Here is a 16,752-nt window from a genome sequence, read left to right as displayed (position 1 = left end):
ATTTAAATTCTATACTAACTTATAAATTTGTGTCTTTGTAGAAACTGCTTCAGTTTTTTAGTTAAAAATCCATAATAAGAGATGAGCAATAGAACAAAGTTATGATAGCAGTATTATCAGGTAACCTTTTAAATATTTTATTTTCTTTAAAAAGACCAGCAGAAAATTAAATCCAAAAACTTCAAAAAAGGTAAATGTTAACTATTTATAGGGTTGTTTTAAACAAAGTTATGGCTTTTGTATTCTGTCTACTTTTCTTTGTACATAAAGAATTTTAAATAAGCACATTTTCAAACTTTGGTGAAAACAGGAACCAGTGAAGAATAGGACAAAACTGATTGAAGAAATAGCTAGGGCTTGAATAACTTCAGTGGCAGGAGGCTGAGTTCACATTAAATCTAGTTATCCCCCCAGTCCTAGAAGCACAGAAATCATCCCATTATGTGGTTTTGCCTAATCTGAGCCAGTGGCCTTCAGCATGAATTACAGACTTACAAAACAAAAAGGTCAAATATTTCCAAAATGCATTATATCTATGATGTATGATTTTCAGCAGAAAGACTATGAACATAAGGAGATAAAATGACTGGCTCAAGGACCTTACAGGAATCAAGGTGTGAACTGGAGATACAATTCAAGAACCCTCTGCTCTTTCTAAGAGGTCTTTGAAAATAGTCTTCTCTTTTTGACCACCTGCAGTAGCAACAGACCACTCAAACCACAGGTGTAATGCATCATAAGGCTTCCCTGGGAATTGCCTTGACTCTATGGAATTTCAAGAGTATTGTAGAGAATTACAGTGGGGAGATAAAATTCTGATGGATTTTTAAATTCAACACTCAGATTTTAAAATGAATTTAGTTTTATCCCAGACAAAATAAATATAGTTATATCCCTTTCCTGTCCTGAAGATATCTTAGCTATACCAGGAGACGGGGAAACCATTCAGCAGAGCATTTCCCCGAAGTCCTATAAACCCTGTAAATGTTTACCTGGGATTATCTGAGAGTCGAAGGTAACATCTCACTACATGCTTCAGCAGACGGGCGGAAGGCTCTTTGGATAGCTGCAGGACCATCTTACCCTGTTTCCCCCAGAATAGGGGGTGGAGTAGGGAAAAAACACACAATACACAAAATAATCCCAATTGAAGTTGTGATCAGATATTCCAGGAATCACCATACAAGGTTCCAGGGCTGCTATTTCTAGTTGTAAGCCTGAAGCTGCTCAGTGCCCATGGAAAAGGGACTAAGATGTGTGATCAGAAGTAGTTGCAAAAGGGGCAGATGAACAAACTCACCAAGATCATGGCAACATGGGAGAAACGCTCATACGTCTGACATATATAAGCCAAACCAGTGTCATCTAAGAGGATCTTCTGGAGGATGAATGTGGCAACCTGTAGTAAAACAAAATTAAGGTGTTCAAAAGATTGCTCACACTTGTCTTCTAACTGTCCTCCATTCTCCTAGGGGTGACCATCAATCAGAAAGCTGAGTACACAGAGACCCTTGCGTTATACATGGTAGTGGACAGAAAAGCAAGTACTGGACAAATTAGGAAACTACTGAAGATATGTTCTTCTAGTGACAACTTACTCTACCACATATGCATAGTACAAAAAATAATATTATCAAATTGAATACTTTGTACTGGAAATTTTTCTAAAGGCTTTACATGTCTTATATTATTTTCACAATACGCCTATGAGGTAGGTACCATTATTATTCCTGTTTTACATTAAAGGGTAAGTTCAGGGTAATTATCAGATTCTTAAAAACCCAGAGACTTTCTCAATTACTGAACACCTACTATGTACCAGGTGTAACTGCTAGCCAATAAAATAATCTTGTCAGGTTAAGGTCCCAAGGGACAAAGTTACTAAGTCACAGGGCTGGGACTCAAACCTAGTTTGAATGCCAGAGCCATTCTCTTTTCCATGGGCCACTGTCTCAGTCATCTAGTGCTGCTCCAACAGAAATACCACAAGTGGATGGCTTTACAAAGAGAAATTTATTCTCTCACAGTCCAGTAGGCTACAAGTCCAAATTCAGGGCATCAGCTCCAGGGGAACACTTTCTCCATCAGCTCTGGAGGAAAGTCCATGTCATCTGTCTTCCTTTGGCCTCTGGGAGCTTCTCTGCGCAGGAACCTCAGGTCCAAAGGACGCGCTCTGCTCCCAGCACTGCTTTCTTGGTGGTATGAGGTTCCCATGTGTCTCTGCTCACTTCTCTCTTTCATATCTCAAAAGAGATTGGATTAAGGACACTGATCTTGTCAACCTCATCAGTATAACCTCATCACAGTGATAGAATTTACAACACATAAGGAAATCACATCAGATAACACAATCATACAATACTGGGAATCATGACCCAGCCAAGCTGACAGATATTTTTGGGGGACACAACTGAATCCATGACACTCCACCCTTTGGCCCCCAAAAATTCACGTCCTTTCAACACACAAAATATACTCATGTCATCATATCACAGCAAAAGCCTTAACTCCAAGTCCAAATTCCAAAAATTCCTCTTCATCTGTGAAATCTAGAATACAAGTTACCTGCTTCCAAAGGTACAATGGCAGAACAGGCACAAGCTAGACATTTACATTACAAATCGGAGAAATTGCAGGGAAAGAAGGAATAACAGGCATCAAGCAAGTTAGCAGAACACATTACATTAGCACTCAAGGCTTGAAAAGAATCCTCTGTTCTCTGAGACAATTTACACAATAGCCCTGCCCTCCAGACTCTAGGTATTGGCAACAGTCTCCAGATTCTGAGTGGAGGCCCCTCGGCCCTGGGCTTCAGCTCCGCCTTCCAGGCCCACTGGGACAGCCAACTCTGCTCCCTCAGCTTTAGGCGCACCATTCTCCTAGTCCATCGGAGTGACAACTCCACCCTTAGAAACACCAGGGGCCATGGCTCCACCCTTTGAAACCCTTGAGGTCATGACCATACCTTTTGAGGCTGAGGCAGCTTGGCTTCTTGTGTTCCTTGCCTCTTCAGCTTCTGCTTTCTGTGGCCTCTTGGCCCTCGGGCCTCGCGCTTGCATCTGCCCTGCTGGGGCAAATGTTCCAAAGCTCAGTAGCTCCACCAATTAAGTGCCTGGAGGCACCCCACTCCGCCAGGAAGCCTCCTGCATACAGGCACTCAGCTCCCTCGCTCTGTGGATCAGCAAGCCTAACTCTACCGATAAGTGCCCAAAGGCACCCCAGTCCGCCAGGAAGCCTCCAGCGCACAGGCACTCAGCTCTCTCGCTCCGTGGGTTGGCTCCAGCGCTGTCTCACACTGGTCTCCTCGTTCTGCTGCTGCTGGTTCTCTGTTGCTGCCCCTTCTATGCTGCTGCAGGTTCTCTGCCACTGCTGGTCCTCTGCTGCTGCCTCACCTCTATTCATTCACAGTCTCAAAACCACATTTTAGGTATCTGTTAGAGCAGCACCCCACTCTCGGTACCAAATTCTCTCAGTCATCTAGTGCTGCTCCAACAGAAATACCACAAGTGGATGGCTTTACAAAGAGAAATTTATTCTCTCACAGTCCAGTAGGCTACAAGTCGAAATTCAGGGTGTCAGCTCCAGGGGAACACTTTCTCCATCAGCTCTGGAGGAAAGTCCATGTCATCAGTCTTCCTTTGGCCTCTGGGAGCTTCTCTGTGCAGGAACCACAGGTCCAAAGGATGCGCTCTGCTCCCAGCACTGCTTTCCTGGTGGTATGAGGTTCCCATGTGTCTCTGCTTGCTTCTCTCTTTTATATCTCAAAAGAGATTGCATTAAGACATTGATCTTGTCAACCTCATCAGTATAACCTCATCACAGTTATAGAATTTACAACACATAAGGAGATCACATGTGATCTCATCATCGTGCTATACTGGGAATCATGACCCAGCCAAGCTGACAGATATTTTTGGGGGACACAACTGAATCCATGACAGCCACTTATACCTCATCTCTTCCAAATGAGGTAAGGCCTTTTCTATTCTTAAAAGATCTTGAAAAACTAAGATTTTTAAATCGCTCTTCAAAAATTGTTCTAATAGCAATAAAGAATTTTATGGCTATGAAGCTTTTATCCAGTCTCAATTCTTCTTCCCTCAACCTAAACTCATTACCCTTTACAAAGAAGGGATTAAAAAAATGCTAGTTTAATTAAAATCAAATATTTCTTAAAATGAGCCTCTTCCTTGGATGCTCATCAGAACCATTTGCGGGAATTATTTATTTTACTGAGGTATAGTTGGCCTTCTGTTTCCATGGATTCAACCAACCATAGACTGAAAATATTAAAAAAAAAATGTTACGCTGTTGCTGACATGTACAATGTAGTTAGGCCTACCATGGCTGCATCTGTATTGAACATATACAGACTTTTTCTTGTCATTATTCCCTAAACAATACAGCATAACAACTATTTACACAGCGTTTACATTGTATTAGACATTATAAGTAATCTAGAGATGATTTAAAGTATATGGGAGGATGTAGGCAGGTTATATGCAAATACTACGCCATTTTATATAAGATACTTGAGCATCCTCGAATTTTGGTATTAACGGGGGGTCCTGGAACCAATCCTCCTCGAATACTGAGGGACGATCATAACATTGTCGTAGGCTGAACAATGACCTCCAAAGATAGCCACATCCTAATCACCAAAACCTGTTAATGTCACCATACATGGCAAAAACGACTTCACAGATGTGATTAAATTAAGGATCTTGAGATGGGGAGATTATCCTGGAATATTCAGGTGGCCCCTATATGTAATCACAAGTGTTTGTGAGACGGAGATTTAACAGAGGAGAAGACGATGTGACAGAAGCAGAGAGAAACTGGAAGATGCTAAACTCCCGGGGGCTATGAGCCAAAGAATTCAGCTCTAGAAGCTGGAAAAGGCAAGGAAATGGATTCTCCCCTAAAGCCTCCAGAGAGAATGTGGCCCTGCTCACATCTTTACTTTAGCTCAGTGAAACAAGTTTTGGACTTGTGCCCTCCAAAACTGAAAGAGAATAAATTTATGTTGTTTTACGCCACTAAGTGTGTGCTAATTTTTTTTTAGCCGTGATAAGAAACTAATACAAACATATACACAGTAAAATGTATAAAGTATACTAATCTCAAGTGTAGCTTGACGAATTTTTATCCATGTACACATTTCTGAATCACAATCAGATTAAAATACAGAACATTTCTCATACCCTTGAAGATCCCTGTGTGCCCTTTCCTAGTCAATACCCTTCCCTTAGAGGTAACCACTATTCTGACTTATCCCCACTGATTGGTTTTTCTGTTCTTGAACACATATGAACTCATAGGTGTCTGGCTTCTCACTTCTCTTGGGTATATACCTAGGAGTGGGATTTCTGGGCCATAGAGTAGGCTTATGTTTAGCTTTAGTGGATACTGCCCAACAGCTTTCCAAATTGGTTACACTGAACACTCACCTGGAGGGATTTTTTAAAAAACACAAATGCTCAGATTTGACCACCCTGGAGAATGACTCAGTAGGTCAAGAATGGAATCTGGACATCTGTATTTTTAAAACACTTCACAGCCTGTAACACAGCCCTGATCTAGAACCTCTGCTTAACTGGGTACCTATTATGGACAAAGTGTTACACTAAGTGTTGCACATAAAAAGTGAACACAAGGTCCCAGCTTGCATGGAGCAAAGGGAGAAAGACAAGCCAGGGACTGACTATAAAAGGCAAGATATGGGAAGTATTCCAGTTAATGCATAAAGGTCAATGGGAACCTAGAGACGGGACGGATCTAGTTCTGGATAAGGAATGGAAACAGGGGAGGGATTATTATGATGGGAGAGGTAATAACTGAGGTAGTTATTACAGAAAATCAGGAAATAGAGATATTTAAATCCTATAATCCTACTATCCCAAGATAACCACTATAAACTCAGTTTTTTTTTCCTCAACACAAAAATCTAATCATAGTCTTTGTATTGTTACATAGTCACTTAATTTGTCTTGACTATCTTTCCATGTCAATATATGGAATCTATTCCACAATGTATTTGTCATGGCTGTACAGTATTCCATTATATGAACATATCATGAACTATTTAATCACTTATTGCTATTTGGAGCCCTGGTGGAGTAGTGGTTAAGAGCTATGACTGCTACCCAAAAGGTCAGCAGTTCAAATCCACCAAGTCGCTCCTTGGAAACCCTACGGGGCACTTCTGTCCTGTAGGGTCACTATGAGTTGGAATTGATTCAGTGGCAATGGGATACGTAGGTATTGCTACTTATTTATATTATTTCCAATATCCCTAGGTATTGTTACTTATTTATATTATTTCCTATACCTCAATACTATGTAGAGTATAGCAATAAACATTGTAGCTAAACACTTATGCATTCACAATTACGTCCTTAGTATTTCTAGAAGCAGAAGCACTAAGCACAAACAAAATTTTAAGACTTCTGATTCTCAAAAACAGTGTATAAGAGCACCAGGTTCTCAAAGGGTCACAAAAATTGCGCATAGGTCATCTACTTATGAACTTAGAATTTATAAGCACGTCATACATATGAACAAAGGTACATTCCAGAGCAAAAAATACATCAATGCTATCAATTTTCAATGGCAATGTACTTTTATCAAATTGAGCTTCCTTTTGAGGTTTAAAAAAAAAAAAAGAAAATGTAATTAGTCCCACCATGTCTGATAAGGCATAAGCAGTGAGAGAGTGGAAAGTGCTACTAAGAAGAGATACACAATGGAAACAAAGAGAATTAAAAAGATTGAAACTTGAAAGTGATGAGAAAACAATGAACGTTACAAGGGTGTACATGAGATATATAGTTTGACAGCTGGAACAATTCTGAAAGACAACAAATCATGCAATATGGGAAAAGTGTTATTTGTGTCTGTGCTCTCAATAATAATCAACCATAGACCAAGAGAAGTGATTGCCAAAAATGGAAAAACTTCTAAGCATGTGGTTAGAGGATCAGCATTAATGCCATATGCCTGTTTGCCTGTTAATTCAAGGGAAGGCTAGGGTGTTAAACTCTGTATTTGGGGGAGGGGGTTCATACACTCCACTGAGAATCTGAAGAGAGCTATAACAAAGCTCAGAATTATTGTATATGCATAAAATTTTGCATGCAAATCATCCAGAAGCTCATCCAAGGAACCCAGGTAAAGAACTCTTGGTTCTGTAGATAGTAGAGAACAACCCTTAGAGGATTCTGAATAGAGATAGGTCATGACTGTTCAGAGCTTGAAAAACATTGTTAGGACATTAGAGGTGACAGAAAACAGCTAGTTACCATGTAATAATTCTAACATTTTCTTCTTCTATTTAAATACTCCAATACTTATCCATGGCCTATATTAAGGTCTATTTATCCCAACTATTCTCTCTGAATTTCTCTACCTTTTCCAGATGTGAGATTTAAAATAATTTTCTCCTCATAGATCAGCATAATGAAATAATAGATTTGTGGTATGGGATGTGGGTTCAGAGACAAGAGAGAAATTCATGTTTAATTTGATATCCTTCTGAATGGTCTGAGTTTTTTAATGATAATTCTATAACAATTTTTATTAAAAGAAAAAAAATTCATAAAAGGTTCAAAAAAGCCTGAAGAGAGGAAGAAAACAATCCCAGAACCATAATGAGAAGCAGCTAAAGAGCCACTATGATGTAGAATCTAATTAAGCTAAAAATACATACTGTTTTAGAAAGTTCACTTCCAGATTCCATAATGCGCAAACACAAAGGGATAATTTCTGTAGTCAATAAAAAGTTGATTACTTCTTGCTCATCTGTTTTCACCAAGGCCCCTAAAGAAAATATGGACAAAAATTATTTTTAGAGTCAGGATCTCATTTAAAATTCATTTTGTTTACCCAACTAGCTGGGAAATTTAAATAACACAGAACACAAACTGTGGCTGTGTGTCAGGGAATCAGATTCATACCCATGTTAAAAAAAAAAAAAAAAGAAGAAAAGCATAGGCTGACTGACATCAGTCAGCACTGAAAGATCAGGTATCAAGTTTGGTTCATCACGTAGTTAGCAGTTTAGCCATCGAAATAATTTTTCTATTACTCTTGGTAGACAATGTTAAAATAGTATCACCAATCTATTCTCCAACTATGTTTCTTTCCAATTCCCAGTGAGGGGGAAGAATTCTGCATCACTATTAAAGTATATTTCCAGGTAGCAAAGAAATGGTACCAGTCTGAATACTGCTTCTCAATGGGCATAAACAAACATTACTTCCTGATTATTCAATGGCCCCTTTTCCCAAAGAGCACAAAGATTGTATGGTATACCCAAGAGAAAAACATAGCTACAAACAAGAAACAAACACATACCTGGATTTGATTCCTGGTTCTGCAACTAATTTACTTAAGTTTGATAGATAAAGTTACTTTCCCTTTGTATGCCTGTTTCTTTATAAAATCAGTTGGAACAGATGATTTCTAAAATTCATTCCAAACCTATTATTCTATGGATTTTTAGACTATTAATACCACTAATCAGGTTTCAGACACAGTTTAATGATATTTTCTTCATTCTGTATACAGGGAAGCACTGCACCATTGAGCAAATGACTGCTCCTTAAGCCATCTAATGCATTACTAGCTTTTATATGAAAGGCCTTGGTTACTTGGACCTATAATAACTAAATTCAATTAAGGAATATCATTTGCTTTAATCAGAACTGGCAATCTATAAATGTTATATATATCTAAACCCCACAGCAACCAACACGTAACATAATTTACTAATACAGCCTAAAGCATATGTCTATTACTATTGAATTTAGATTTTACATGTAGGTCTATAATCCATTTTGAATTAATTTTTGTATAGGGTACAAGGTATGGATTATGGCTCATTTTTTTTTTTCTCATACAGATATCCAATTGTTCTAGCACCATTTATTGGAAAGATAATCCTTTCTCTGCTAAATTACCTTTGCACCTGTCAGAAAACAACTGACCATATATATGGGTCTATTTCTGGAGTCCCCATTGTGGTCCATAGATCTACATGGTTGTCCTTTCTCTAATATCACACTATCTTTACTACTATAGTTTTCCAGTAGGTCTGGAAATTAGGTAGTGTGTATCTTCTATCTTTGTTCTTTTAAAAAAATGTTTGTATATTCTAGTTCCTTTGCCTTTTCATATAAATTGTCAATTTCAACAAAAAATTGTGCTAGGATTTTGTCAGAATTGCTTTGAATCTATAGATTACTTTGGGGAGTACTGCCATCCATATTGAGTCTTTCAATCAGTGAACATGGTGTATCTATTTATTTAGGTCTCCTCTGATTTCTTTCATCAGTGTTTTTTTCAGCTACAGATCTTGCCCAAATTTTGTAAGATTTCTACCCAAGTTTTTCATGTTATTTTGGTGCTGTTATGAATGGTAATTTAAAAAATTTTCCATTCCTAATTGTTTATTGCTAGTATACAGAAATAAGATTGATTTTTTGAATACTGACTTTGTATTCTGCAACCCTGCTAAACTAATTCGTTCTAGCAGCTTCCTTGTAGATTCTTTGGGATTTTGTGTGTCAGTCAAGTTGTCTGTGAATAAGTCTTATTTCTTCCTTTCCAATTTGTATGTCGTTTATTTCTTTCTCTTGTCTTATTGCACTGGCTAGGCCATACAAAATGATACTGAATAGGAGTGGTGAGAGTGGACAGCCTTGCCTTGTTCTCAGCCTTAGGAGGAAAGCATTTAGTCTTTCAACATTAACTATGTTAGCTGTAGGAGTCTTTTAAATACATGCATTTTATCAGGTTGAGAAAGGTCTCCCCCTCCCCCATTCCTAGCTTGTTGGAAGTTTTTATCATGAATGATGCTGAATTGTCAATGGCTTTTTTTTTTTTTTTTTTTACATCTACAGAGATGATCATGTGATTTTTCTTCTTTAATCGCTTGATATGGTCACATTAACTGATATTTGAAAGTTGAACCAGCCTTGCATTCCTGGAATAAACCTTATTTGATTGCAATGATCCATTTTAGATATTGCTGGATTTGATTTGTTAGTATTTTGTTAAAGATTTCTGCATCTATGTTCATGAGGGTACTGGTCTTTAGTGTCCTTTTCTAATAATATTTTTGTCTGGCTTTATTGTCAGAGTGATGCTGGCCTCATAAAAAGCACTAAGAAGTGTTCCTCTTTTATGTTCTGGAAACATTTTATAGAATTGGTATTATCTCTTTTTAAAAAATTTGGTAGAATTCACCAGTGCAGCCATCTGGGCCTAGAGTTTTCTATGTTAGAAAGTTTTTACCTACAAAAGCAATTTATTTAATAGATATAAGACTATTCCGATTATCTATTTTTATCTTGAGTGAGTCTTGGCAGATTGTGTCTTTTAAAGAATTTGTCCTTTTTTTTTTTTTTTTTAAATTGTACTTTAGGTGAAGGTTTACAGAACAAATAGTTGCTCATTAAACAGTCAGTACACATATTGTTTTATGACATTGGTTAACAACCCCACAACATGTCAACACTCTCCCTTCTCAACCTCGGAGGACCTTTTTTTTACTGAAAATATAATAGCCAAAATTACATCATTTCAAAAGTTTCTACACGTACCATTCAGTGACATCGATTACATTCTTCCAGTTGTGCTGCTATTCTCACTATCCTTTTCCAAATTACTCCATCACCATTGTCTTCAACTCACTGTCCCCTAGGCTTCCCATCAAACCTTTTGAGTTGCTGTTGTCAATTTGATCTCAGAGATAATTCTTTCTTTTTGTACTTTAGATGAAGGTTTACAGAACAAAATAGTTTCTCATTAAACAGTTAGTACACATATTGCCCTATGACAATGGTTAGTAACCCCATGACATGTCAACACTGTCCCTTCTCAACCTTGGGTTCTCTATCACCAGCTTTCCTGTCCCCTCCTGCCTTCTAGTCCTTGTCCCTGGACTGCTGTGCCTCATTAGTCCTGTTTTGTTTTATGGGGCTGTCCAATCCCTGGCTGAACGGTGAACCTTGGGAGTGACTTAACTACTGAGCTAAAAGGGTGTCTGAGGGCCATACTCTCGGGGTTTCTCCAGTCTGTCAGGCCAGTAAATCTAGTCTTTTTTTGTGTCTCAGAATTTTGTTCTACATCCTTCTCTGGCTCTGTCCAGAACCCTCTGTTGTGATCCCAGTCAGAGCAGTCAGTGGTGGTAGCTGGGAACCATCTAGCTGTACTGGACTCAGTCTGGTAGAGGCCTTGGTAGCTGTGGTCCATTAGTCCTTTGGACTGATCTTTTCCTTGTATCCTGTTCTCTTCAGTCTCCCATGCTCCCGAAAGGGTGAGACCAGTGGAGTATCTTAGATGGCTGCTCACATGGTTTTAAGATCCCAGATGCTACTCACCAAGGTAGAATGTAGAACATTGTCTTTATAAACTGTGTTATGCCAATTGAGCTAGATGTTCCCTGAGACCATGGTCCCCACAGCCCTCCGCCCAGCAGTTCGGTCCCTCAGGGAGTTTGGATGTGTCTATGGAGTTTCCATGACCTTTCCTTGTACAAGTTATGGGGGCTTCCCCAGTATTGTGTACTGTTTTACCCTTCACCAAAGCTACCACTTATCTACTGTCTATTTAGTATTTCCCTCCCACCCCTCCCATCCTTCGTAACCAACAAAGATTGTTACTATTTGTGTGTAAACTTTTTCATGAGTTTCTACAATAGCGGTCTCATACAATATTTGTCCTTTTGTGATTGACTTATTTCACTCAGCATAATGTCTTCCAGTTTCATCCATGTTATGAGATGCTTCACAGATTGATCATTGTTCTTTATTGTTGCATAATACGTCATTGTGTGTATGTACCATAGTTTGTTTATCCATTCATCTGTTGATGGCATCTAGGTTGTTTCCATCTTTTTGCTATTGTGAACAATGCTGCAATGAACACGGGTGTGCACATGTCTATTTGTGTGATGGCTCTTATTTCTCTAGGATATATTCCTAGGAGTGAGATTCCTAGATCGTACAGTATTTCTATTTCTAGCTTTCTGAGGAAGCGCCATATCATTTTCCAAAATGGTTGTATCATTATGCATTCCTACCAGCAGTGCACAGGAGTCCCAATCTCCCCACAGCCTCTCCAACATTTGTTATTTCCAGTGTTTTTGATTCGTGCCAGTAATGCTGGGGTGAGATAGTATCTCACTGTGGTTTTAATTTGCATTTCTCTAATGGCTAGTGATCGCGAGCATTTCCTTAGGTATTTGTTGGCCGCTTGAATGTCTTCTTCGGTCAAGTGTCTGTTCATTTCCTTTGCCCATTTTTTAATTGGAAGAATTCGTCCATTTGAAGTTGTCAAACTTATAGGAGTAGAGTTGTTAGTAGTATTCCTTATTATTGTTTTAATGTACGTAAAGTCTATAATAATGTGCCCTCTTTCTTTTTTTCCCTCCTTCTGTCTGCCTTGGTTTAATTTGCTCTTTTTCTAGTTTAAGGTGGAAGCTTAGACCACTGATTAGAGACCTTTCTAAGTATTTAATGCTATAAATTTGTCTAAGTTCAGCTTTAGCTGCATCCCATAAATTTTGATATGTTGTTTTCACTTTTACTCTATTACAAATATTTTTAATTTCCCTTGTGTATTACTTCATTTATATTCAAACTTGTATGATAACCCTTGAGCTGTAAGCAAAATGTTCTTGGCCCAAATATTCACCTTCTGTTTCTCTCTCAACTGACTTGGATAAATTGAGTTCCAGAAAATATATGCAAGGGCAGACAACTGGCTTAGTACTGTCCAAGTCTTTTTTTTTCATTCCCCTATTCTTAACCTTTATCCTAACACCCTATAAATGCACCATCCTACTGCAGTGGTCAAAAAAATCAGAAGTAGAACGACTGAGTCAGAGTTAAGGATATAAATGTTTTCTTTTGGCTGGAATCATGTTGATGTTTTAAACCCTGCATGAGAAATTTTTATAGCTTAAAAGCAGAAAAGTTTATGTTGGAAAAATTTCTAATTAGAATACCACTTGCAGGGAGACGCAAAAAACAATAACATTCACTTGGAGTATATGAGACAATGATTGATCCTTAAAAGTGGAATAAAATGTATCTGGAAATATGTCTTGAAAATGCCAAACTTTAAAATTTTACTTTCTGATTTATGGTTAATAATCATAGAGATGTAAATACCAATTGAGCATAAAAACAATAATCCAATAAAATAAAGTTTGTATAATCAATGTTCTTATTGTTTGTTCAGTACCTAAAAAAATTTATGAGAAAGAGACATTGAAAAAAGGTGATCTGAAAAAGAAACTTTCTTATATGTGTTACCTTCCACAAATCCAAAGATAATTCTTTACCACCCAGGAGCCTGAGATCTGAAATGGCTTATTTATCACTTTCTTGAGTAAAAATTATTTTAGACACGTCCCCCATAGTGAACGTATATAAAGCATTAAGAAGATTTAACTGCTTTCGTTATGGGAGAACAGTTAGAAGTGAGAAAGACAGACAAAAAATTCCAAACTCAAAATCTTATTCCTGAAATAATATTCTCTATTCAATCTTTACTCTCCCTACAATTCTAGTAAATGGTTCTACATATATGCTGCATGTAATCACAAATAGGCTTATTTAATCTCCACAGCCTTATTAACAACACTCACTACGGTGCTTGATAAGAACCATCATGTTCCTGATTCTCACTTATTAATGAAAATAAGCTCAACCTCAAAGACAAAACTAAACAATTGGTGAACAAAAGCTAGAAGAGGCAAGGTGAAACGCCCAATCTAGACTACTATTATGAACGACGATTTCAGGCTTACAAAAACAACCCTAACAACTTACCAATAACTCCAAGGCTGGTGAGCCGAAGATACTCAAAGGGACGTGTCTTGCTGACAGTGTGCAAAAAGGGGTACAAAAAAAGGGGGATGTGTGCTGCAAGAAATGCTGACCTGGAAGAAAAAAATAATCATGTTCACTGCCCAGAGTTGATTTCTACTGATCTTGAACATTCAAATTCCTGGGTGGTTAATTCTGTAAGGCCTATAACATTGCCAGAGCAAAGAATCCTCAGGAAAAAATGTTACTGGTCATTAGTCCAGACCAGTGGTTCTCGATTAGGGGCAATTTTGCTTCCCAGGGGACATGTGGCAGTATCTGAAGACATTTTTGGTTGTCACAACTGAGGAGGTGCTATTGGCATCTAGCAGGCAGAAGTCAAGCATGTTGTTAAACATCCTGCCATGCACAGGTCAGCCCCCTCCTGCTTGCCCACAACAAAGACTTATTCAGTCAAAAATATCAATAGTGCTGAGGTTGACAAACCCTAGTTTAGGCTAATGGTTAAGAGAATATGTCATTTTCCCTGTAATCAGTACCAAGTACCTTCAAAATGGATTAATTTAAAATAGTCAACTGCAGATTTTAAAAACAGGTCATAAAATGCTATTAACTGCTCAAGAGATTTGCCTAGATTCCCTCCCTCATCTAATCTATGACTGAATAATATTCACAGGTGCAGTCAAACAAAACCTTATAAGCCAAGAAAACAAAACAAAGCAGCCATTATCAGGTTTATCTGCTATGCTTAAATGCACACTCTTGTTTTTAGTCCTTTCTGATACACAAAGTATTCTAAACTCACTTCAATCTGCAGCTGTATGTCAGGTAATAAATATGGAAACTGATCTGTTACTTTATACTATTATTTATAGTTGCACAACACCCAAGATTTTTAACACACAAAGTACTCTTGTGTTTTTCTTTAGTACTTAAAAGTAATTTTATTGGTAACTTCTCTAAAGCCCAAAAGGGTTAGTGCCAGCCTAGCACTCAGATTTCATAAAGAAACTTTACAGAGAGAGGAAAACCTTTAATGAAATGACTATTAAGTGCCTTAAAGCCATAAAAGGCCACATAGCAGATTCCAGAACAGAATTTCCCTTTTCTTAATTTTTCAGCTATGGCAGGATGGGAGAAAAGTTTCAACTCACATGCCAATTCCCATCCATTATAGAGGCTACCTAGAACACTGTGTTAAGGATTCTGAGGCCAAATCTGGGCTTAGTGGGAAAAAGGGCTGGATTAAAATATTTATTGAACTCCTACCATGGCTTCCCACATGGCACAGTGATGCCTACCATGAGTTTAAGAGGGAGAATTAGTTGTATGCCTGGCACATAATTACCTTTCCTGAGATGTGAACACAGATCCTTTAAACTTCACTGCTATGAATGGGTAAAAAGTAAACAGGAGTCCTGACGAGACACACACGCACATACACACATTCGTATATCCCACTGCATACCCCTCCCCTCATCACTCAGAGGAAATTTAGGACCAAATTCAATATAAATCCCACACAAAGCATTTACCTGGTTTCTGGGTGTGATGCCACACATTGCAGTAATGCAAGAGCATTGCAAACTCTGTTTGACTGGTGTGCTGTCAAGGTGGGTGGATTGATAGATGGATAAATATTTACAATTTCCTTAAAAATAGAAATCAGCATCAGATGAACAAGAAATAACTTATTAGTAAACTGATCCCCAAAACTTAATGCAAAAATTTAAAAAAATGGTTCAGTCCTGCAAGAACTGAACCATCAAAGACAGAACAAAAATAAACAAATAATGCTCCTACCCTTTTATCCCAAACATACTTGACTGAAATTTACTAGACAAGACATTTCTACATATGTCTCTAGGAAGATCTATAGAGGCAACTGTGTTCACCTGTACTTCTTCTTTTTTTTTGGATTTTATGTTTACATTTATTGATGTAATTAAATGAAGTTTACATTTCAAGTTAGTCTTCCATACAGAATTGTTTTTTTTTTTTTAAACATACACTGTTATGAGAGCCCAACCGCTCACCTCATTCTGCGACAGCACACTCCTCCCCTCCGCCCAATTCCCCATGAACATTCAACCAGCTCCTAACTCTCTCTGCCTTCCCCTCTCACCTCTGGACAGAAGCTGCCCCTTTGGTCTCTTATATCTACTTGTCTAAGAGGCACATTCTTCACGAGTATCACTTTATGTCCCACAGTCCAGTCCAATCCCTGCCTGAAGAGTTGGCCTCGGAAACTGTTTTAGTTCTGGGGTGATGGAGAGACCAGGGGCCGTGCTTTCCGGGGCACCTCCAGTCTTAGTCAGACCATTAAGTCTGGTCTTTTTACTAGTATTTGAGTTCTGCATCCCATCATTCTACTGCACCTGTACTCTATATCCTGCATCTGTAGAGGCTTCTGCTTGAGAGATCCTAATATTTTTATAATCCTTCCTTTTGTCAGCATTCCCCTTTAAGTTACAGCAATGAGATAGGTGGCCAGAAAGTGTTAGTAGGTCAACCACAGTGACTCACAAAAAAGTCCGAGTTTGGTTAGGTAGCAACTATAAAAAGGAGGAGATAAGAGCATGGGTATATGAGTGGGGATATGGATACACAGCAGTGAATGTACGTGCTCTCTGTCCAAAGGTGATAATCTGTTGAATAAAATTCCATTATTTTAATTATAAAACTTTTACATAAAAAAGTTCCCATAACAGGATCAAAGACCTGAATATAAAGCCTAAAACTATAAAGTTCATAGAAGAAAAAATAGGACCAACACTTCAGACCTTAGTACATGGCATTAACAGGATACAAACCATAACCATCAATGCACAAAACCCAATAGATAAGCTAGATAACTGGGATCTTCTAAAAATCAAACACCTATGCTCTTCAAAAGACTTCACCAAAAGAGTAA

At 38.1% G+C, this 16,752-nt stretch overlaps 1 protein-coding gene across 4 annotated transcripts in view; it reads right to left on the bottom strand.

Annotated features, from left to right (window-relative positions):
- The window catches only part of CNOT9 (CCR4-NOT transcription complex subunit 9), a 35,946-nt gene that overhangs the window by 7,968 nt on the left and 11,226 nt on the right, over positions 1–16,752 (bottom strand). For all 4 annotated transcript variants that reach the window (XM_004376318.2, XM_023731306.1, XM_023731305.1 and 1 more), the window contains 5 exons: positions 15,374–15,489; positions 13,842–13,951; positions 7,709–7,818; positions 1,301–1,399; positions 993–1,084 (listed from right to left, as the gene is read on the bottom strand). In XM_004376318.2, the coding sequence (XP_004376375.1) occupies positions 993–1,084; positions 1,301–1,399; positions 7,709–7,818; positions 13,842–13,951; positions 15,374–15,489 (527 nt within the window). The remainder of the gene's footprint in view (positions 1–992; positions 1,085–1,300; positions 1,400–7,708; positions 7,819–13,841; positions 13,952–15,373; positions 15,490–16,752) is intronic.

The sequence above is a fragment of the Trichechus manatus genome, unplaced genomic scaffold (assembly GCF_000243295.1).
Source record: "Trichechus manatus latirostris isolate Lorelei unplaced genomic scaffold, TriManLat1.0 scaffold00041, whole genome shotgun sequence".
NCBI lineage: Eukaryota > Metazoa > Chordata > Mammalia > Sirenia > Trichechidae > Trichechus > Trichechus manatus.
The sequence above is the reverse complement of the archived record's forward strand: the minus strand, read 5'-3'. Positions and strand labels throughout refer to the sequence as shown.